Source organism: Citrus sinensis, chromosome 9 (genome assembly GCF_022201045.2).
Source record: "Citrus sinensis cultivar Valencia sweet orange chromosome 9, DVS_A1.0, whole genome shotgun sequence".
Classification (NCBI taxonomy): Eukaryota; Viridiplantae; Streptophyta; class Magnoliopsida; order Sapindales; family Rutaceae; genus Citrus; species Citrus sinensis.
In genome coordinates, this window is record NC_068564.1 from 13,703,888 (window position 1) to 13,726,586 (window position 22,699).

General features: G+C 29.6%; 1 protein-coding gene and 2 long non-coding RNA genes across 11 annotated transcripts; 2 read left to right on the plus strand and 1 right to left on the minus strand.

Moving 5' to 3' along the window:
• The first annotated feature begins 616 nt into the window (after nucleotides 1–616).
• Nucleotides 617–5,119, plus strand: LOC102613453 (uncharacterized). 2 transcript variants are annotated; one of them, XR_008051791.1, is made up of 5 exons: nucleotides 617–867; nucleotides 1,313–2,322; nucleotides 2,412–2,558; nucleotides 2,858–2,978; nucleotides 4,535–5,119. It is a non-coding gene; the product is annotated as an uncharacterized LOC102613453 (long non-coding RNA). The 2 variants fall into 2 exon arrangements; XR_003065435.2 differs by having other exon boundaries at nucleotides 656–867; nucleotides 2,141–2,322.
• LOC102613744 (uncharacterized) lies at nucleotides 2,202–6,355 on the minus strand. The gene is made up of 8 exons (XM_006477428.3): nucleotides 5,398–6,355; nucleotides 5,173–5,305; nucleotides 4,740–4,955; nucleotides 4,298–4,453; nucleotides 3,918–4,170; nucleotides 2,893–3,293; nucleotides 2,625–2,741; nucleotides 2,202–2,537 (listed from the first exon to the last, which is right to left on the minus strand). The coding sequence occupies exons 1-8, from the start codon at nucleotides 6,336–6,338 to the stop codon at nucleotides 2,202–2,204; spliced, it is 2,553 nt and encodes an 850-aa protein (XP_006477491.2). The 5' UTR covers nucleotides 6,339–6,355.
• A 6,116-nt stretch (nucleotides 6,356–12,471) lies between these two features.
• LOC107176587 (uncharacterized) lies at nucleotides 12,472–16,177 on the plus strand. 8 transcript variants are annotated; one of them, XR_008051852.1, is made up of 7 exons: nucleotides 12,472–12,778; nucleotides 12,897–13,010; nucleotides 13,446–13,531; nucleotides 13,940–14,056; nucleotides 14,698–14,758; nucleotides 14,866–14,970; nucleotides 15,974–16,177. It is a non-coding gene; the product is annotated as an uncharacterized LOC107176587 (long non-coding RNA). The 8 variants fall into 8 exon arrangements; XR_008051851.1 differs by having other exon boundaries at nucleotides 14,698–14,970; XR_001507885.3 differs by lacking the exon at nucleotides 14,866–14,970 and having other exon boundaries at nucleotides 14,698–14,784.
• Nucleotides 16,178–22,699: the final 6,522 nt, after the last annotated feature.

Consider the following 22,699-nt stretch of genomic DNA (forward strand, 5'->3'; position numbering starts at 1 on the left):
CTTGGTTTACTATTGCTCGACATATTTCTAGAATTCCCACCCAACTTACATCATAACTTATTTTACTCCAATTTTTATTACACTAGATACTTGACTTACTTGACTAGATACTCAAATTAATCAACTCTCTTACATCACTTCTTACTAGACTAAATACTTGACTTACCAAACTTCATACTCGACTTGTTCCTGAAATCATTTTTCAACTAACCCAAATTTAAATTGAATATTTTGATGTTAAATCTCTGCATTTAATGCAATAATGTATGTGTGCAAGTACTTAAATGAATAATATATTATTACAAACTCATAAATCATTAGTAAATACATTTGTAATAAAATCATATCAAACCCTAAGTACACAATTATACAAAATGTTTATATTTTCTAAACATATGTTATCTATCACTTGACAATGCACCAGTAAGGCTGTTTTTGAATAGTTTGTATTTATAAAAAATCTTTAATATCAGAGGTAAGAGATAAAATGGTGAGAGATGAGAAAATCGTGAGAGAGGAAGAAATAAATTATGAGGTGCAAAAGAATGTGAAATGGTAAATGAGGAAATAGATAGATGAATTTTTAAGGATAATTTTGACTTTTTAATCGCTTTCTCGGGGCTTCGGCCTGCAAATGTAATGAGATATAAGTTTGCTGGGCAAATGGGGTACATTCAAATAAAAAACCCGTTTGTTTGACGGGTTTAGGAGAGAATATGCTAATAAGCGTTCGAATCTGTTAGGAAATAGATGACTTGAAACCGAACTAAACCAAACTGACAACAAAACCAAATAGCTTTCATCTCCAGTGTGTCTTCGAGCTCATACATCTCAAAGTCTCAAACTATGACTGCAAAAACCTTTCAAGTAAGTTACTTCCCAACAACCCCCAACCCCCCCCCCCCCCCCCCCCCGCGGCGCCGGGAATTTAGTCTGATTGTTGAAGCTGCAGTCGAGTTAACAATTTTTATGCAACTGGATATTATGCAAAAATCAAGTTATGCTTGTGTTAGGTTTGGTTTTGTTTTCTGTTGCAATTGAGCTTATTCTGCATGACATCTGTTTGTTCCGGTGGTGAGGGATAAATGGATAGTGTTATTGGTGTTGCAGTAGTTGTGTTGTGTAGTTTTGTAGGAAGCTGCTTGCTAGTTGCTATTGAGTTTTGAAAAATTAGGAAACCCTCATTTTTTATGATTACAGGATCCTTCACTAAATTTGGATTTGGTTAATTGATTATTTGCTGCTTGCTAGTTGCTACTGAGTGTTATTAACATATTATTTCACAACCATTTATCAAATCTGTTTTTGTCAGATTATGTCACAACCATTTATCAAACCTATGTTTCCCTTATAGCAATGAAGATGAATATAAAGATTGAGCCCCAGTAGGGGCCTTTTAACCCCCTTCCCACGAAATGTAGCAGTAGAAATCTCCCTAATATTAGTGAGATTATATTTATGAGCTAGCCTCGGTAGATTTATGTGCTAGTTGTACTATAAGTGTATATATCTAGATTCTCAATGGATTGTAATATACTTTTTGTTTGTAAACATTTCAAAGATGGCTTTCCTTTTCACTTAAAAGATTATATATACATATATATACATATATGTATATATATGAGTGTGTGTGTGTGCGCGCGCGTGTGTGTAGCAATTCATGGATGAATTTTCCATAACATTATCATTCCTAAAGTATTAAGAACTGAGGGCAAATGTGATGAAGAAAAATGTTGCATATTTATGTTGTTCGTGTTCAGTTAGTATTAAATCATTCTAAAATTGTTAATATTGATTTAAGTTTAAATCATATGTGGGTCCACTTTTTGGAATCTGGTTCAAGTTAATTCCCTTCTGGTAGAGTTCAAAGTATTGATCTCTTATAGAGATGTGTTCTAGCAGCTTCTAGCAAGTTAAATGTTCATCGCTTAATGGTCCAAGATTATTGTGTTGTGAAGTCTAATGAGCTGCCAAGTAGCATGTTGAGCAATTAGTAAGAGGGGAATGTTAAAATGAGTACTAATGATTAATTAAGTAGCCAAAAAGAGGGTGACTACTACTTGATCATGGACTAGAATATATACCTTTTCGAATAACATGGGAAGTGTTTGTTACTATTCTAAGTTAAATGTTATTGCAGAAATCAGTCTACTCATTGAAACAGAATTAAGAAACCAGCCCTCCCTTTTTGAGCTGCTTTCTTAAAGAATGTCTGAATTTCTTAGGTTTTTCCTAAAAGTTTCTCCAACAATGGAATCAGCCTTAACAAATACAGCAGGATAGCCAATTGGAGCTTCCACCCAAGCTTCAGAACCTTTCCCTGTAAATATCTTTTCCGTCCAAATATGTTGCCAAGTGCTGGTTTCCCCAACTGGAAAATAAACTCTGACTTTCTTCTTTCCTTTGTCTAGGATTGGCACAACTAAGATCTCAGTACCCACCAAAAACTGCTGGTAACTCAATCTCTGCACCTTGTCATCATCTGGGTAGTGGAGAAATAGGTGACGGCATACAGGAAGACCTTTCTGAGAAGCCTCCTGTTAGAAGGCGAGAAAGAGGTTTGTTAGAATTTACACTGAAAATGCTGAGTTGAATTGAATGGATCACCTGTGTGCATATATCACCTTTACAAGTTTGATTCTGTAGAATTTCCATGCTCTATATACTTTAGCAAATCGTGCAAAATGGGATAACGTTTGTTGGTTTGAGTAGAACTGGCTGTTGAAGGATGGTTTGTTTCCCTGCATGTAAATGGGTTAGCTGACTTGGTTATTTAGAAAGAGAGTAATGACTTATCTACTTATTTCATTTTCACTCACAAAAGATGCTAATAATGATAATGCCATTGTTAATGCAGGTATATGAATTTCTGGAAAGAAATTTTTAACTTACTTCATGGGTCCGGAAAACGGTGGTGAAAGCATTTAGCTCCATCCATCGCAACAGCAACTCTTCACTTCTTCTGTATTTGATTAGAGGTAAGTTTACTGCACAGTAACCTCCAATATCACTGTGGTTAAAAGCATAACCAGAAAGTCCACTGCTCAGTAAGCCAACAACAGCACTCTTTATCCCATCATTAGCTTGCCAACTTACCATTTGGTCTCCTTCCCAAAACAGCATCCCCCATTTGGGACTATCTCTAAAACCTGCTCTCATGAAAAAAACCAAATCCTCTTTTGTGTCTTCCCTCTTTGTACCTGTACATTTATCTTTCCATTCTTCCACAAACTCTCGGTTAATTTGGGCCCATAGTTCTGGGTATCTGTTATGGGCTGAAATAGGATCTTCACCTAATAGAGTAACATTAAACTAGATAAATAATCATGCGAATAAAAAGTATTATCACAAAATATTAAACAGTTTTTAAATCATGTAGAACCAGCCGGTTCCCACTTTTCATTCAGTTAGCACTTGCTTAGTAGGGCAATCAACTGGGATCTCTGATGCCTACAAAATCTCTTTTTTTAATCCTCCACTTCTTTTTGCCTGTTGAGATGATTATGGGCTGCGTAAGTGTTGGTGAGTTTATTCAGCAAGAAAGTAGTTTGCCAAAAAGGCAACAGTTTGCATGCTTGCCAAAAAGGGTAATTAATAGGCAACAGTTAATTAGAGAAACTCGTTTCATGACTAGGATCCATCTTTCCTACAATATCACTAGTAAGCATTGTTAACAGTTGCAAAAGGTATAAGCTTTAGAGGAAAGGTATAGCTTGAGAGGTAGAGTTCTTTCATCATTCATCATTTTTTATAAGTTGAGCTTTAGACTAGTGATGGTTTAAACTAATTGTTTAACATAAAGCACGTCAGAAATGCTAATCAAATGACCATCAAACTTTTAGTCATTTGTTTCACTTAGTTTCAAACAGCCTCACATGGGAGTGAAGGTCAATCAAGAAAGAAATTAGAATTCAAACCTGAATAAAGGATGGCATCCACAGGCAAGCCTTCACCAAAATCGGCCATCCATCCTCTAACTCCATCTTCCACCATTTCTTGTAAAACCTGCTTGAACCAACTTGCTGTATCTGGGTGTGTCAAATCCAACATTCCCACATCAAAAGCTGTGTTTGGAACTAGGTATTGTTCACCATTCTTATCTTTTACCAGTATGTCCAACTTCTTGGCCTCCTCAAAAAGATTTCTCCTTCTATTTGGCTTCTCATGAGACTGTGAAAGCAGGTAGAATATTCAGAAGAAAATGTGGCAGATTTTCAGTATATTGCCAAATATCACAATATAAGGCTGTACAAATGTCATAGCCTTTATTATATGTTAAATTGGAGAACATACGTACTGGTGCCAAACAAGGATTGCAGTATGTCATCACTTTAACATGATGAGCGTTGAGATCTTTAAGAAGTTGTTTCCATCCCTTATATCTTGTTGTATCCACTTCCCAATTCCACCACAGTTGTGATCCAATCAATGTCTCCCGTTGACCCACCCAATCCTAATCAAAAGTTGTTCGACAATCAAATATGATGCATTCTATGGTATGAAATATGAATGTGAGTTGTGTTTATTCTATCAGATATTGCTCAAGGGACTGGATTTGGAATTTGAAGTTGTTCAGTTGTGGTCTAAATTAGAAATTATAAAATATCAATATTTTGAAAGGTGTCTATCAGACTGCTAAAAGTTTGGTACCGATGCACCAGTTGAAATCTTGTGGAATATGGTGCCACCTTGAAATTGACATTTTGTAAGAATATATTGGTAAGTTTGTGGAGTTGAACCTGCAACCAAAATGCTGAAACTGGAACTTGATAACTCCTAAGTGCATCCCAGACACGACGTACAGCATCTGTACCACCCTGCATTCCAGCTACAGCTCCAGATACGATCCAATCGGGAAGCTCAGGAGGCCTCCCAATAGTTTCTGTGAAGTGTTCAATGAGCTCACAAGGTGAGTTTCCATGCAATATCCTTCCCTGAACTGAATTTCCATGTATCTGCAAACTCCAGTATACAGAAAATGGGAAACTGCAAGTTTAAAATCTGAATGAGCCTCAATATGTCTCAGGCTTTTAATTAATCCTTTTCAAATTGCAGTTGTAAATTTTATTGTGCAGAGAACACAGTGGAATTACAAAATATCAGTCACAATTTTCAATCATCAATTTTTCACCGTGCTCTCAGATTCAGATAATTATAAATTGAACAATTTACCTGTATCTGAACTCTATCAACTCTTGTGAGATCAAACACCGAATAATCATATCCTTGAAGGTAAACAGACCTCATTTTGGAAGTCATATAAAATGGAGATGGAGCATAAGTGGTACTCCAATCACCCCCGGCCCTATAAGAAGAAAATATGTTACTATGACTTATGAGCAAGTGTTTAAGAAGGAAACACGAGTGATTTTAAGTGGGGTACCATGTAGTATGTACCTGTAGCTAACCAAATTGGCAGCAAAAGTAATAGGTTGGTCTCCTCTTCCAATGCCTTGTTCTTGAACAAAAATGGGAACCCTTTTGCCTTTGAAATCCATATGAGAAAACTGCTCTCCGAAACCATAGAATCTCTCATTTCCTTCACTTGAATATGTCAAAAACACCCTGTTGAATTCTCTATGCTGTGGAATTGGAATCTTCAACTCCGCCGCTGGCTGGTTCTCAGTCTCTGTTGAGGAAATTCTTACAAACCCTTTTGGCCTTGTAAGCGACCAACACCATCCAAGATTTCTCTTCCGGATCCGAATCCGACCCATTCTCCTCTGCCTGATCGCAAAGTTGGGTTGACCAAGCTTCAATTCAAATCCGATTTGGTGACTAGTCTTTTGATCAAACAGTAACCAATATCCTGCCTTTGTTTCAAATTGTATATCCTTCTTGTTATAAATCACATAACTTTGATTTGTCTTCTTAATCTTTTTACTGAAAATCCATCCTGTTATAAGCACAAGGGGGAACTGGACATTCTGATGTAAAGTAAAAGGACCGTCAAAGTGGAACTGATCATTGATCACTCTTATGTCATCAATAGTTTGATCCTGACAAAGCAAATGAATATGTCTGTCTTTGATAACGAAAGAGCCTCTGCTTTCTTCCACCAGAGTCTCAGCCAGTGCTGCAGAGACAAAGGCTTTTCCTGGGATGCTAGACCATAGGGGTCTTGCTGGCTTAGATTGATGAGAAATTGAGAGACACCCACCATTGTTTGAACTCCAAAGAATCTCAAAATCGTTACCGATTGTGAATATTTGGTGAGAAGACAGTTTTTCACAATTGAAGGCAAGAGATCCTTGGATTAATGGCAGAGATTTTGGGGTTGATGGAAATGGATTGTTAAGGTGTTTATGGTGCTTTTTGGTGATTTTGATAGTTTCCATTTTGGACAATGCCGATGTTGCATGAAATCTCTTATTTATAGATTAGATGAATGTGACTAAGTCAATGGCCTTTTTACGGATTTACCCTACCAACCAAAAAGTTTTTCTAACCATAAAGATAAAAGATTTTGTGGTTGGCCACTGAATTAATAGTTGTTAAATAATAAAAATAAAAATTTAAAATAAATCTTAACAATTAATTCTTGCTTAATAAAAAACAAGTTCAGCACTAAATCATAATCTTGTGAACAAATCCTTATGATAAAACACCTTATCACCTCTTCCATAAGGTTGAAGGTTATACTTGCTTATATATATATATATATATATATATATATATATGCATGCTGAATTTATTCATATTTAGATTATATTATATTGTATTATCTCAAGTAAAATTAGAACATATTGTTTATGTCACAATTGATATGATTAAGAATTAAAAAAAAAAAAATGAAAAGTGGGGCAGGGAGGATATGCATTAGAGATGTCCAATGGGTTGGGTGGCATATGGCATGACACTGTACGAGTACGTTTTGATAGGTCATGTTGTACGACACGCACGTGGACTGGGCTGGATTGAGAATTTTAGGCACATAGAACTTAAAAACATGTCACGATTAGAGATAAGCTAAAACACAGTAATGAGAAGGCTTGCAATAAATATGTTTTATTTTTGAATGAAAGTAAATTTAAAATTTTATGATTTTACAAATAATTTGAAATTGAATCTTTTAATATATTTTATTAGTGTAAGTTTTTAAATTCATTTAATCCTTAGTTTAAAAAAAATTCTAATCATTTTAGATTTACAATTTATTAAATGAATAAATGATATCATAAATTTATAAAATGCATGTAATAATATTATTATGAACTATGATCTATGACTCTATATAAGTTCAAGTTAATAATTAAGTTAACCCTTAAGAAAATTTATTATTGTTGTTGTTGTTAAGTATAAAAAAGAATTCTAATACCGTAGGGTCTAACTTAATAGTTATTTGTACATTCTCTTATTACTATTGATTTATGATTATTGAATATGGACTTGGGTTTTAAACTTTTAATTTTATTGAATTTGACTAAAGGTAGGTGGACCCGAGAAAAAAAAATATGGGCTTGAAAAATGTATGCCAACACCTTAGCATGCCCTCTTAGAAAAAATGAAAAAGTGGAAAAAAGCTTCTTGTGCTTTTTTCTTAAGCGCGATTCATGGCACGTGTGGGTTCAGCATGTGTGCCAAACCAAACCTAAGCAGCAAAAAAAAAAAATAAATAAATACAGTACGATACGACACAAGATACATGGCACGGCTCCTGAGCCCTCATGGGCCTTCCCCCCCGTTAGCCTGCTAATGTAAAGATATGCCAGGCGGTGCCACATTGGATGTAGTCCAATTAGAGGTCGCCAATGGGCCATGCCGTGTCGGCCCAGGTCCATCAAAGGAAGCCCACCCGTGCTCTTGCCGTGCTGTGCCCACTATGCGTTTCGTGCCGTGCCGTGCTGTTCTTAATTTTTTTTCTTAGGCCCGGCCCGGCACACGTGTAACTTATAAGAGAATGTAATATTAATTACTAAGTTTGACTCTATATTAGAATTCTTTTTTAATACTTAACAACAACAACAATAATAATTTTTTTTAAGGGTTAACTTAATTGTTAACTTGGAATTACGTAGAGTCATATATCATAGTTTATAATAATATTAATACATATTTATAAAATCATGATATCAATTATTTATTTAATAAATTATAAACATAAATCAATTTTATTTTTTTAAACTAAGAATTAAATAAATTAAAAAAACTTGAGATAACAAAATGTATTAAAAGATTCAATTTCAAGTTATTTATAAAATCATAAAATTTTAAGTTTACTTTTATTAAAAAATGAAACGTGCTTATTGCGTATTTTTTCACGTGCTGTACTTTGACCCATCTCTAATCGTGCCGTGCTTTTAAAGCCCATATGCCTAAAATCTAAGTCCAGCCCAGCCCATGTGCGTGCTGTGTCGTGTCGTGCCGCGTGCTTTACCGAAATGTGCTCGTGTTGTGCCGTGCTGTACGGACACGTGCCGTACCCATGCCGTGCCTCGTGCCGTCCGACCCATTAGCCACCTTTAAGTCCAATTGCGCACATTATTTTAAAATTTTCATTAATTTATTGAATTTTCTTTATATATACACTAAAGACCTTGAATATTTCTTCCAAGAAAAAGTGATAATGTGGTCACAGGACACTATTGAGGCAAATATATTGGCGTGGTCTACTCGGAACATTGATATGTAGTTTGTTTGATCATACTTGCTGAAATTCAGGTAATTGTGTGCGATTTACATTTAATTATTTTATATTTTTATACATTAACCACTCATGAAAATTTTATTTGATAGAAATTTAAATGAAGAGAAAATCCTAATCGATAATTTCCGTTCATTTTTCATAAATAAATTACGGCTTTCTAATTCAAATAACCTTTCGATTTCATACTATAATCTTGTAAGTAATTGTCAATTATTTTAGGTACCTTTTTATCCAAGACAAAATGTTGTTCAATAACACTTCATCATTTGATTAAAGAGTATACGTCATTGTATAAACATCATTATCAAGACAGCTTTTAAGAAAATAAATTTCTTTTCGATACTCAAGTATTGCCGTAAAGCATATATAATATCCAATTTCAGATTCGACACTCGATTTTGAATTGTAAAAACGAAAAACCACATAGCAGGTTCTCAAGTTATTCTTTTTAAAAATTAATTATTATCTAGAATTAAGGATAAATTAGTAAGGATTGTAGGGGACATATTGATGAATTTTTAGTCACCGTTCACACACACAAGCGCGCGTGCACACAAACACACAAATATCTTGGAAGAGGGATATTCCTTGCTTTAGGTGCATGGATTTATGGTCAATTTGATAATATTGTAATTCTTAAAAATTATTATTAGTTATACTATAGAAATAATCAACTATAAAGAGAATCAGTTAAAATATTTGATAAAATTTATTTTTCAAAGTACTATATAAATTTTAAAAGTAGTTGTATATATTTGACAAATCTTAGTATTGAATAGTTGTAAAAATATAAATAAATAAGATACACACAAAGTTGAATAAAAATTATTTAAACATTTGTAAACACACACACACATATATATAATATTTTTATTGTGTATATAGAATATTTAATAACTAAAATAAAATTTTTAATTCTATTTTTTTATTTTGTTATCTTAATATAATTAATAATAATAATAATAATAATAATAATCTCTTTAAATCTAATTGAATGAGGATAATTTTAGATTTTTATAATATATTGCATTAAATAGAACAATGATTCTAAAATTAGATTTTAAAAATTTATTCATTCCATTATTTTCAAAATCTTCTGTAGAATTAAGTGATTTTCCAAAATTAATTCAAAAAAAATTATCAAACATTATACTAAATTTAACTTTTTTTCTTTTTAAAATCATTTTTAAACTTCTGAAAAATAATCTTAAATGGCCCCTTACGCCAATAAATTCTATTTTTGTCATCTGTTGTCAAATGCAAAACAACCTAAAACGAGCTACTTTAGAAATTAAAAAAGGAAGAACGCACAATTAATATAAGTGTTCTTTAATTCGATACATGTTCAGAATTAGGCGCAATGCTTAAGTTGAATCTAAGATACATGTAATATAATTTAGGAAAATGCTAAGTAGCGAGAGGGACGAGAGAAGGACGACAGAAACGGCAATCTTTCCTGTCGTTTCTCCTCTCGTTTCCTCTCACTCTTTAAACATAAAAGAAATAAAAGAAATGATCAAATGAATAAATAAATGGCGTTGGAATGCTTTGCTCCCTCTTTCACTTTTTCACTTCCCCCGCGATTTCACTTTCCTCTCTCCTTGATTTTTTTCACTTTCCTCCACATGAAACTTTCTTCTCTCTTTCACTTTCATTTTTCTCCATTTTCGTCAGTTCTCACGCAGCTTCACTTTCAGGCTTCTTCTCACGCAGCTTCACGACCTCCTCCCTCTTCCCCTCTCTCGGCTCTCTCGGCAAAGATTAAGTGAGCAGTGGCTTTTTTCAGCTTGTTCTTTTTGTTTTAATTTTTGTTATGTGAAAGATCTGGCGTAAAATTTAAGTGTATTGTGGAAGTTAAGTTCTTTTTGTTTTAATTTTTTGTTATGTGAAAGATCTGGCGTGGAATTTAAGTGTATTGTGGAACTAAAGTTTGTTTTTTTTTTGGTGTTGTTGCTGGATCTTGTTGTAATTTAAGCTTCTGGCATTTAAACAATGTAAATTTTGTTACGGGTTATGAAGACAACAATCGCCGCAATTGATGTTTGATTTATATTTATTTCGATTATTTTCATTATTATTTCAGTTAGGGGTCCGCTTATAATACAGCCGCTGTATCTCATACAGCCGCTTTTTATTATTTGTTTATTTGTGCATACAACCGGCCACCTAAGGTAACTGTTATACAAGGAAATATAAAAGAAAATACTAAAGGTAATTATCATCTACCTACCCTTATTTCAAGCAAATATCAAACTAATCAAATCAAACTAAAAAGCTACCGAAGACCCCCTCAACTTTGCATGAAAATATACTTTTCTATTTTTTTAATAACATGAAAATATACTTAAAATATGAGACTCCTATACTACTGGGAAAAAGATTTAAGTATCAGTTAATAAAATTGATTGTAACTAATTAAATTATTTTAATATTACATTATAAATTTAACTATATTTTACATAAAAAATTATCATAATATTTTATTAATTTTTTATAGTATAGTGTAGTTTGAATATCTAGATCCATAATTAATCATATTTATTTTCAAATAATTGGAACAATCAATCCTATAATACACAAAATGACTCAAATATCTACCTACCAATCTAATGATAGTTTTTATCCAACTATCGGATAATAATGAAACAATTATCTTGGTGATAGTCCATTATAATTAAATGTAAAATATTTTTTTCATTATTTTTTATTAATGATAGTTGCTAATATTAATATGTTACTCTATACCCTATAACAAAATATTTGTATATTAGACAAATATAATGTTTCTAATATTCTATAAGTTTAAATAATGCTCACAAATAACCTCTTGTGCAAATTAATTCATGTGAATATATTTATGAAATTAATTACTTTATTTATTCGTTTATCTTTTATAGTTATATTTATTCACTATTTTCAAGTCACAACAATTTCTATAAATACTTAAAATGGACAATTACATATGTACTGTTAATTTTTGATCTATTGCTATTAGTGGTATTGTGATTAATGATCTTATAACATTAAGCTTTATTATGTTGTTACTAGCCATAATTGTTAGCCAATTTAAATTTGATTAAACTAAACTTAGTTACGATATTTATTATCAGAATATGTATACATAAATGACATTGTTCTTATAATAATAATAATAATAATAATAATAATAATAATAATAAAAAGGAGATGTTTAGAGTCATACATGAGTTTAACTCACCCATTAGGGTTTAGTAATATTATTAGTAATAATTACAATTCATATTCCCATTGTATAGTAAATGTTAGGGAAAACGTCAACAACAAGCCATGGTTTAGCAAAATGATCATAAAAAGTCCATCTTAATCTCATAATGATCGCATACACATCTTTTTGGACAATTATGCCCTTTGAATATAGTGACTAAAATATATTTCATTTGGATATAATTGTTCAAAAAAAGATCTAAATGGTAAAAAGTAATTGAGTGACATATGTATTTAGAATACAAATTAGGTTATAAATATTGGGATCCTATCATTATTATAAAGTATTAATATAATAATATCAAATTAGTTTAGGACCCATGGGTGTAGCTAAGTAATTTTAAATTGCTTTATTTTAATTGGCTACCTAAATTTGAATTTTCGGGAGGTAAGGGATTAAAAATAAATATAAATTTTTTTAAAAAGTCATATTTTTTTCTAATAATATAAGTGAATGAATTATTTTTCACCTAGGCGGGCAAAATTAGCGCCTAAATGAAATATTTAACAAATTTTATTCTATTTTTAATATGTATCAAATTGAATTTTTATGATTTTTCACCTAAAGTATAAATACTTCATATTCTACTATTTCTTTAGAAACCCTAGCCGCTCTCACAATATCTCAGTCCTCACACACTCAAAACCTCACCGGCCACCAGCCGAGCTGCCATCGCTATTCCAACATGACTAAACTGCTGTCGTATTGACCATCGCAAGCATATCTACTAAGTTGATTAGAGCCAAAAATAGAGACCGCTGGAGCAGGAGGACCCGATAATCATCAAAATGTAGAAGCAGTTATGAGTCGTCAAAAGAAAGGGCTCAAAAAGCATGCATTCATTTGTGTTCTTTTGGCCTTGGTTAATTCAATTCTATTGGGTTACGGTGAGTCTTCATTCAACACCCTTTTCCTGTTTGCTTTTAATTTTTACTCTAAATGTTAATATATAAATATTTGGCATGTAATTGTAATCGGATGGTGGCATGGTGACGTGAAATGAAGCTTTTGGGGTGTAGACATTTGAGTGATGAGTGGTACAGTTCTTTTCACAAAAGAAGATCTTGACAACCGGTAGTCCAAGTAGAGCTTTTGACAAATTCTTGCAGCAGATTCACAGTAAATCCTCTCTCTTCGTTCCTTATTTTCACAAATACTTGCATGTTTATATAAGTTTTTAAATTTCTTTTTATCTAATTGGATAAATTTGAGATGAAATTTCAGTTAAATGTCACTGATTTTTTTAAATTGAAAGTGTTTTACACAGCTGGTTTCTTTGATTGATTCCTTCGGTTACTTGTTTACACCACCAAGTTGAGCTAGTTTATATGCCTTTAGATCACAAACTAGCATACCACATGATTTGGTCTTTGATCCTAAAACCTTGGATGGGGTCTGGATTTTGTTTAATTGTCAATGTTTCTTGAATTGTGATTTCCTAGAGTCTGGCTTTTCAAACTGCGAGACTGAAAAGTTATTTTAGTTCTTAAAAAATTAAAAAAATAATAATAATCTAAGCCCTAATCTTTCCTTCCATATTCTTTCGTTGCTTAGGGTCTGTGAGTCATCAGAATATGAGGGGAGGCTTTTCAGGGAGATCTTCGTGCCCTGACGGTCATTATTCTCATTGTAACAGACAGGTGACCTTATCCTGTTACCTACTTGTTTTACTTTTGATTTTTGTTTTTTGATCGAGCAGCAGTGAATATTTTTTGTGTTTATTTTCCAATTTTTTTCTTTATATAACTCTTGGTTTTATGTTAAAATGAGTGGTGAGGGGATATTGTTGTCATTGTAGTTGACTCTGTCTTTAGAAATGTTTTATTAAGATTTACTTTTGCTAATATCACTTGGGTAATTCCCTGGAAATGTTTATCAAATGTCATTACTGCCAGTTTTATGCTCATTGGCCATAGTTCTTAGTCTCTAATTAGTTTGGAATATTAGGAATCTCTTTTTATGGCATATTTGTCTTTTCTTTTCGTATATCCTTGCTCTGTATTCAGAGCTGGTTGACTTCTCCTAATGTTATTTCAAATTCTCTCAAGGTTGAAGGGAGTAATGTCAAACAACCCAAGTACTTTGAAGCTCCATATTCTTTCTATAGAGATTATGATCTCCATTCATCATCTACTCAGTCTGATTGTAAGAACATACATTCGAATGTGAGTAGAATTTGAATTGGAATTATTTTTTAATTTTTTTTAAATGATGAATATGTTAGTATCTATGTGTCATTCAAATAACAGATAAAATAATATGATTAGTCACTGAAAGCACATTTTATATCTTCTCTTTCTTGCTCATCAGTTGCCTCGTTGTTTTTATTTATTTATAAGCTTACTGCAGCTTCAACTTTTGCCGTTACTTTCTATGGATTGCAACTCTTAATTTAATCAAATTGCACATTTCAGATGTTAAAAGCTCCAATGCTTCTAATATTGGTCCTTAATTCGACCATGCTATTGAATTCTATTTTTTTGCAAGAGTTTTTATGATGCTGAGTTTGATTGTATTCTGATTTCATATTGAATCTTACAACTATTCCAACTTGAAAAGAAAAAGTAAACTATTGTACGAATATGCTAAGTCTTGCCTTTTTGTCTTTTCTCTCAATTCAATTAGGGATTTACTTAATTATTGATTGACATGAATTCAATTATGATTGAATTGAGTAAAATGAAGGTGATAAGGACATTATTTGATCAATTTTTCTGCACAAAATACTGTGGATGTTAACATTGTTTATGGGGAAGGGATTGTAAAATTGGATATTGAGGTTCTATAATGTTTGTTGATTTTGCAGTGAGATTGGATATGAAGAAGAGGATAAAGGCTGATTGAATTGAACAATGACATTATACAAGGTGCGAATTCAGAGCTGGTTGACATAGTTATGTCTCTGATTGTACTAAATTTTATCATTTAGCTATGAAAAAAGAGTTTTATCTTCATGTTATATTTATTGTCTTAGAATGGAAACATGACAACTTGCTCAAGCTGTGAAAGCTTGGTAAGGCTTCTCAAAAACCAGAAAAGTGGGGATGGCTACATGCACATATTGAGAATGGCTACATGGGTAAAGGGAACTTGTATGCAAAGTGAAAGTTAAAAGTCTGTAATAGTCTCATTGCTTCTAGAATGATAAGTTCGTAATGGTGAAATGTTTAGGTTATATTGATGGGAGTAAGCCCATGAATTGATGTAGTGATGGATACTGAATTGGAAAATGGTGTTTCTGGTTCATGGAATATCTTGGAGGAAGTACAAAAAGTGATACAAGACAACAAAGCATACATCTTCTTAAAATATTGAATGGCTTTGTTTGCTTTCTAGGCGTGGTTTATTTTTCTACTTTAACTAGATGGCTTATTGATTCTGGTAATAGATTGGTTTGTTACCAATTCCTTGATTTGAGTTGCCTTTTTTTTGTTTTGGTTTTTTCAACTATTGTGGTATTGATATTCCTACATTTCAAATGCTTTGGTAATTAGTAATCCAGTCATTTTTAAGTATTTTGGCTACTTGAATAGTGTCTGGGTATGCTGATAAATTATAAGAATTGTCGAAACTATAATAAACAAATAAACAAGGCTTTGTTTTGGATGCATTTTACTCATGAATGAATCTATATGCTTACAAATTTTTGCCAGTTATTTTTAGGTGTTTAGTTTCTATTGCGTTTTGTGAGTTTTTTCATACCAATGCTATTTCATAATTTATATTATTCATGCAATCATGAATCAGTACTGCTGAAATTTTATTCTTGTTTATTAGGATGTATTCTCCTCTATCTTTATTGCCGTGATCAATTTGTCATTAAATGAAAGTAAACATAAAAGAGTATGCCATTTGAGAATATTTTTTATATTCTGAATATTGCTGTTAAAAAATTCATCAAAAAATATGTTGTTAAAATTAGAATGTAGTTATGTGTTTATTTTATTTTTAAGTTTCAATTTTTCTATTAATACAATATATGACTGATCCTGACTAAGAATTTAGATCATGCATTTGAAATTTTAATATTGTTTATTTTTTTGCAGCCCTTTTTTCTAATATGATTTTTTTTTTTAATGCAGAGACCCATGAAATCTAAATCTCAAATTAGCAGCAGCATCTGAAGTTTAATTTTGTGTGATCAAAATTATTGATGTTAAAAGTTATAAATTGATTTAATTTTGTATTAGTTTATTGATGTTAAAAGTTTTTAAAGAGTTATTTTCTTGCGAGTTTGTAAAATAATTTCTCAATAGAAGGGGTTTTTGGCTCTTCTTCCTCTGCAATTCTAACTTTTTAGTAGTCCACATATCGGTTCACTATAGTCATTAACTGCTTAAGTGAAAGTCTTGTATTGGATTTTTTTTTCCATTAATTTTCAACTACATTGGATAAAATTATAGGACATTATAATTTTATTTGTAAATAAGGACCATTTGAAAAAGATAAGTTGATTAAACATGCAAAAGCATGTTAAAAAATGTTGGTTACTGTAGTGTTAGATTTTCATAATGTCGTAGTGGCTAAAATAAACTTTTAAAAATTATTTTAGCTAAGTCTTGAAAATTAAAGAACTTATTTTATAAATTAAAAATGATATGCATACTTAAAAACGAAAAAGAAAGATACTCATTTTAAAAATAAAATGTTAACAAATCTCATGAGCTAGGATCGCAATAATGATCATAGTAAGAGTAAAAAAGTAAATAATAATAGTGATAATAATTTAAGTATAATATAATATTTATAATTAATGACATAAGTTTTTGGTTACAGTAATAAGAAATTAAGAAAACTAATTTGAAAAGAAAATAGAGAGGTAAAAATTTAATTTGAATTGAAACAATCTTAATTCTTGATTTATTTTAGTTCAAAGATAAATAAAAATAATTAATTGAATGATAAAATGGGCAAAATGTTTTTAAAGATCAAAAGTTAACTAAAATAAATTCAAGTTCAAAAAATCTAATGAAGTCAACTGAGGCCAGAAAAGAAAAGGAAAAAGATAATTCAACATAAATAGATTAAGAAAGTTTTAATTTTTTGTTAAAAAATTATAATTATTTAAATGATAAATGAGTATAAATGTGAATAAAGGCCAAAATCTCTAATATAGGTGATCAAATTCACGATCAGATCTCCTAGAGTAATGAATAATGGTTTCAACTAAAAAAAGTATTTCAACGCGTTAGGTATTGTAACTTGTAGAAATCAATTGTATAATCAAAATGTTTTAAGAATATCTCAGTAATCTAAAAGGGTATAAAAATAGTGCTGGACATAAACATATACGTTCTTATTATATTCTACTATAAATCTCATGAGACATGATAGTAATAATAATAATTTTAGTAACATTATAAATAAATAATAATAGTAGACGAAATACAAATAAAATAATAATAATAATAATACTTATAATAACATAATTTTTTTTGAAGTCATGAGAAACTAAAAAAACTATTTTGAAAAGAAAATAGAGTGGTAAAAGTTTTATATGAATTAAATTTTTTTGATGAAGTTTTTTTAAAATATAAATGACTAGGTTAATTGAAATGATAAAATAAGCTATCCTAAAAATAAAATAAATAAGTTTCAACACAAATAGACTAAGTAAGCTTCAATTTTGTAAGTTAAAATAAACAAATATAATTAATTGAATGTTAAAATGGGCATAAAGTTTATAAAGATTAGAAGTTAGGTATAAATAAATTTAAGTTTAAGAAATCTCATGAAGTCAATTGATTGCAAAATGAAAAAGTAAAAAGAAATTTCAACACAAATAGATTAATAAAGTTTTAATTTTAGTAAGTTTAAATATTACTTTTTATTTACCGTCAAAGTTTTTAAAAATTAAAGAAATTATTTTAAAAAGTAAAGAGAAAGAGGAAAATAAATGCATTAATTCATTTTAAGGATAACTAAAAATAATCAATTAAAATAATTAAATGGGACTAAATTTGTATAAAAACTAAAAGCTCAATTATATATACAATAAGCTCAATAGATCTCACAAAATAATGAAAATAGAAAAAAAAAAAGAGAGACTTAGATTATGGATCCAAAATATTGGAAAAAAATAAGGGTTGCAATAAAGATTTTTCAATATTATATGGTAAGTTGATATTTACTAAAATAGTAAGGGGTCATACATAGTTCACCTTATTAATATTATTGTTTTTCATAACACACAAAAATTTGGTATTTAACCCCAATAAATGAAATTTTACCAGGTTAATTGGAATACTAAACGCAAAACTAGTGGAATAATAATTGAAATAAATAAACCCACAAGAGAGAAAGTATAACTAAAATTAGAGATTTATTTAACCAAAAATAAAATTATGAAAAATAAATTTGGTACTTAACCCAAATAATTGGAATCAGTCCAAGTCAATGGGAATATTCAATACAAAACTAGAGGAATAATTAGATGAAACATTTGAACCAATAAGCGAGAAAATCTAACGAAAATTAGGAACTCATCCAACGAGAAATTAAAATTACTCGAAATCTAACAAAAAATATTGATATTGAACGAACTTAGTAGGAATACATAACATAAAACTAATGGACTAATAATTTGAAACATGTGAACCTAAATATGAAAAAGCTTAACCAAAATCAAGAACAAATTTAACCAAAAAAAGTTTTTTTCGGTATTTAACCCAAATAACTGAAATCTTATCAAGTTAGTTGGAATATTAAACGCAAAATGAGTGGAATAATAATTGAAACAATAAACCCACAAGGGAGAAAGTGTAACCACATTTAGGGACTTATTCAACCAAAAATAAAAATTACGAAAAATAAATTTGATACTTAACCCAAATAATTGGAATCTATCCAGGTTAATAGGAATATTTAATACAAAACTAGAGGAATAGTTAGATGAAACATTTGAACCAATAAGCGAGAAAATCTAACGAAAATTAGGAACTAATCCAACGGGAAATGAATATTACTTGGAATCTAACCCAAAATATTGGTATTGTACGAACTTAGTAGGAATACCTAACACAAAACTAGTTGACTAATAATTTGAAACATGTGAACCTAAATATGAAAAAGTTTAATCAAAATCAGGAACTAATCTAACAAAAAAAATTATTTCGGTATTTAACCCAAATAACTGAAATCTTACCAAGTTAATTGTAATATTGAACACAAAACTAGTAAAATAATAATTGTAGCATATAAACCCACAATAGAGAAAATATAACCAAAATTAGGGACTTATTTAACCAAAAATAAATTTGGTACTTAACCCAAATAATTGGAATCTGTCCAAGTTAATGGGAATATTCAACACAAAACTAGAGGAATAATTAGATGAAACATTTGAAACAATAAACGAGAAAATCTAACGAAAATTAGGAACTCATCCAATGAGAAATTAAAATTACTTGGAATCTAACCCAAAATATTAATTTTTTTTATTTTCCTAATGTTATATTGGCCATAATAAACTTTTAAAAATTATTTAGCTAAGTCTTGAAAAATTCAAGAACTTATTTTATATATTGAAAATTATATACATAATTGTAGTAACAGAAAAAATCTCATGAGGCTACAAATCTCATGAGGCTTGAGAGTAATAAAAACAATTGTAGTAACAGAAAAAATAAATAATCGTAATAGTAGTAATACAAGTATAATATTATAATATTTGTAATTAATAAAATAAATTTTTGGTTGAAGTAATAAGAAATTAAGAAAACTATTTTGAAAAGAAACTAGACTGGTAAAATTTTATACGAATTCAAAAAAAATCAATTCTTGATTTATTTTAGTCTAAGGTATATAAATACAATTATTTTAGATCAAAAGCTAAGTATAAATAAATTTAACTTAAAGAAATCTCATACTGTCAATTGATCCCAAGGAAAAGAAAAAAAAAGATAAAATATTTTTATAACATATACTGTCGTAACTTTTAAAAAATATTTTTTTGAAAAATAAAGTTTTTGAGAAGCATAACAATTGCAAGCACTCTTACATATTATTTTTTATTTATTGTTGAAGTTTTGAAAAATTAAAGAAATTATTTTAAAAAGTAAAGAGAAAGATGGAAATAAATACATTAATTTATTTCAAGGAAAACTAAAAATAATCAATTAAAATGATAAAATGAGAATAATATGTATAAAGACTAAAAGCTCAAGTATATATACAATCAAGTTTAAGAGATCTCAAGAACAAAAAAAAAAGACTTACATTATGGACCCAAAGTGTTCAAAATGATAAAGGGTTGCAATTAAAAATGACTTGAAAATTTTATTGATGGCATGTAAAATTTTTTCAGCAAGATTGAGGACTTTACACTTGTATCAAGGAGTGCGTTTGTAGAAATTAAAGGAATGTAGGCTGGGCAATTATTGTTACATATTCTGGTCTTGTGTATTTTTAAGTGCATCCAATAAATTAGTACAACATTATAATTTATTTGTAAATAAATGCCAAAAAATTTATGAATAAAAAAGACCATTTGAAAAAGATAAATTAATTAAACATGCAAAATCATATTACAAAGTGTTCTTACTATGATGTTAGATTTTCATCGTACCTATTGGCCATAATAAATTTCTGAAAATTATTTTCACTAAGTCTTGAAAATTGAAGAACATATTTTATAAATTGAAAATTATATACATATTTAAAAATGAAAAGGAAGAATGCTCATTATAAGAAAAAAAGTTGTGAAAAAAATCTCATGATTGTAGTAAAGGTCTGGCTATATTGGAACCGCTCTAAGGTAGACACCCTTTCATAACCATACGATCAAAGTTATAATGAGTTTTTTTTACTATTTATCACTTTACGTATGTAGTTATAATTTGTGCTCTACCTTAGAGCAACTCCAAAGTAGCCATAGCCTTGTAGTAATTATAATAATAGTAATAGTAAAAAAAATAATAATAGTGGTAATAATCCAAGTATAATAGACTAATATTTATAATTAATAACATAAATATTTTTTGAAGTCATTCGAAATTAATAAAACTAATTTGAAAAGAAAATCGAGTGGTAAAAATTTAATTTGAATTCAAAAAAATCTTAATTCTTGATTATTTTATTTTAAAGATAAATAAATATGGTTTATTTTAAATATAACTAAATACTATTAATTAAAATGATTAAATGATAATAAATATGTATAAAGATTAAAAGCTTAAGTACATATACATTCAAGTTCAGAAGAACTCATGAAGTAACAAAGATTTAAAAAAAAAGGACTTAAATTAAAGACCCAAAATGTTAGAAATGATAAAGGGTTGCAATAAAAAAATTTCAATATTGTATAGTAAATTGATATTTGTTAAAATAATAAGCGGTTATATATAATTGGCCTTACTGATATTGTTGTTATTTTAAAAAAGTAATATTAGTATTATTTAAAAAAGGAAATGGAACATGTATCTATAGTGTTGGAATATAATGAAAATAATAGGAACATAAAACCATTGTAAGGTGTAAAAGAGTAGGAATAACTTAACTTAAAAGTGGGAATAATTTACTAAAAAGTTGAAAAAAATATAATGGAAAGCATGAATTTATGAAGTAAAATTGGACCGTCAGCCAAAATATTGGAATTCACTTAAAAGAGTAGGAATATGTAACCACAAAATTTTGAAAATAAAGTTGAAATTTATTAACAAAAAGTAGGACTACAAAAAATAAACTTGAAACATCTAATCAAAATATTGGAATTCAATACAAATAGTGAGAATATAGAACCAAGAAATGATAGAAAAATGAGTGGAAGAGCAAAACTTAAAAGTTGGAATAACTTGATAAGAATTTGATAAATTCCAATGAAAAGTCGAGATCCGAAAAATGAACTTAAAACATTCACCTAAATGTTGGAATTCAATCAAAATAGTAGAAATATAGTATCGTGGAACAAAAAGTTGAAGAGGTTAACACAATAGTCGGAACAACTTACAAAGAATTTGATGAATTCCAATGACAAATAGGGATCTTAAAAATGAACTTGAAATATTAACCCAAAATATTAGAATTTAGTAAAAAACAGTAGGAATATATAGCCAAAATGTGATGATAATAGTTGAAGAACTTAACCAAAAAATTGTAAGTATCTACCAATAATATGATAAATTCCAACAGTAAATGATATGAAAAATAAACTTGAAACATCTACATAAAATATTGAAATTCAATTAAAAAAGTAAGAATATAGAACCAATATATGGTAGGAAAATGAGTGGAAGTGCTTAACACATAAATTGAAACAACTTGACAAGAATTTAATAAATTATAATGAAAAGTAGAGAACTAAAAAATAACTTGAAACATGTACTCAAATATTGGAATTCAATAAAAAAAAAGTATGAATATAGGACCAAAATTTGGTGAGAAATTAAGTTGAAAACGTTGACCCAAAAGTTGGAACAATTGACAAAGAATTTGATAAATTTTAATGGAAAGCAAGGGTTTGAAAACATAACTTGATATATTTACCCAATGTTGGAATTTAATAAAAAGAGTATGATTATAGAACCAATAAATGGTGGAAAGGGAGTGCAAAAGCATAACCAAGAAGTTGGAATGACTTAACAAGAGTTTGATAAATTCCAATGAAAAATAGATATCTTAAAAATAAACTTGAAATATTCACCCAGATGTTGGAATTCAATAAAAAAAGTAGAAATATTGAACCAAAATTCGATGGGAATAAAAGTTGAAGAGGTTAACTCGAAGGTTGGAACAACTTACAAAGAATTTGATAAATTTTAACAGAAAGTAGGGATCTAAAAACTGAACTGGGTATATTTACCTAAAATGTT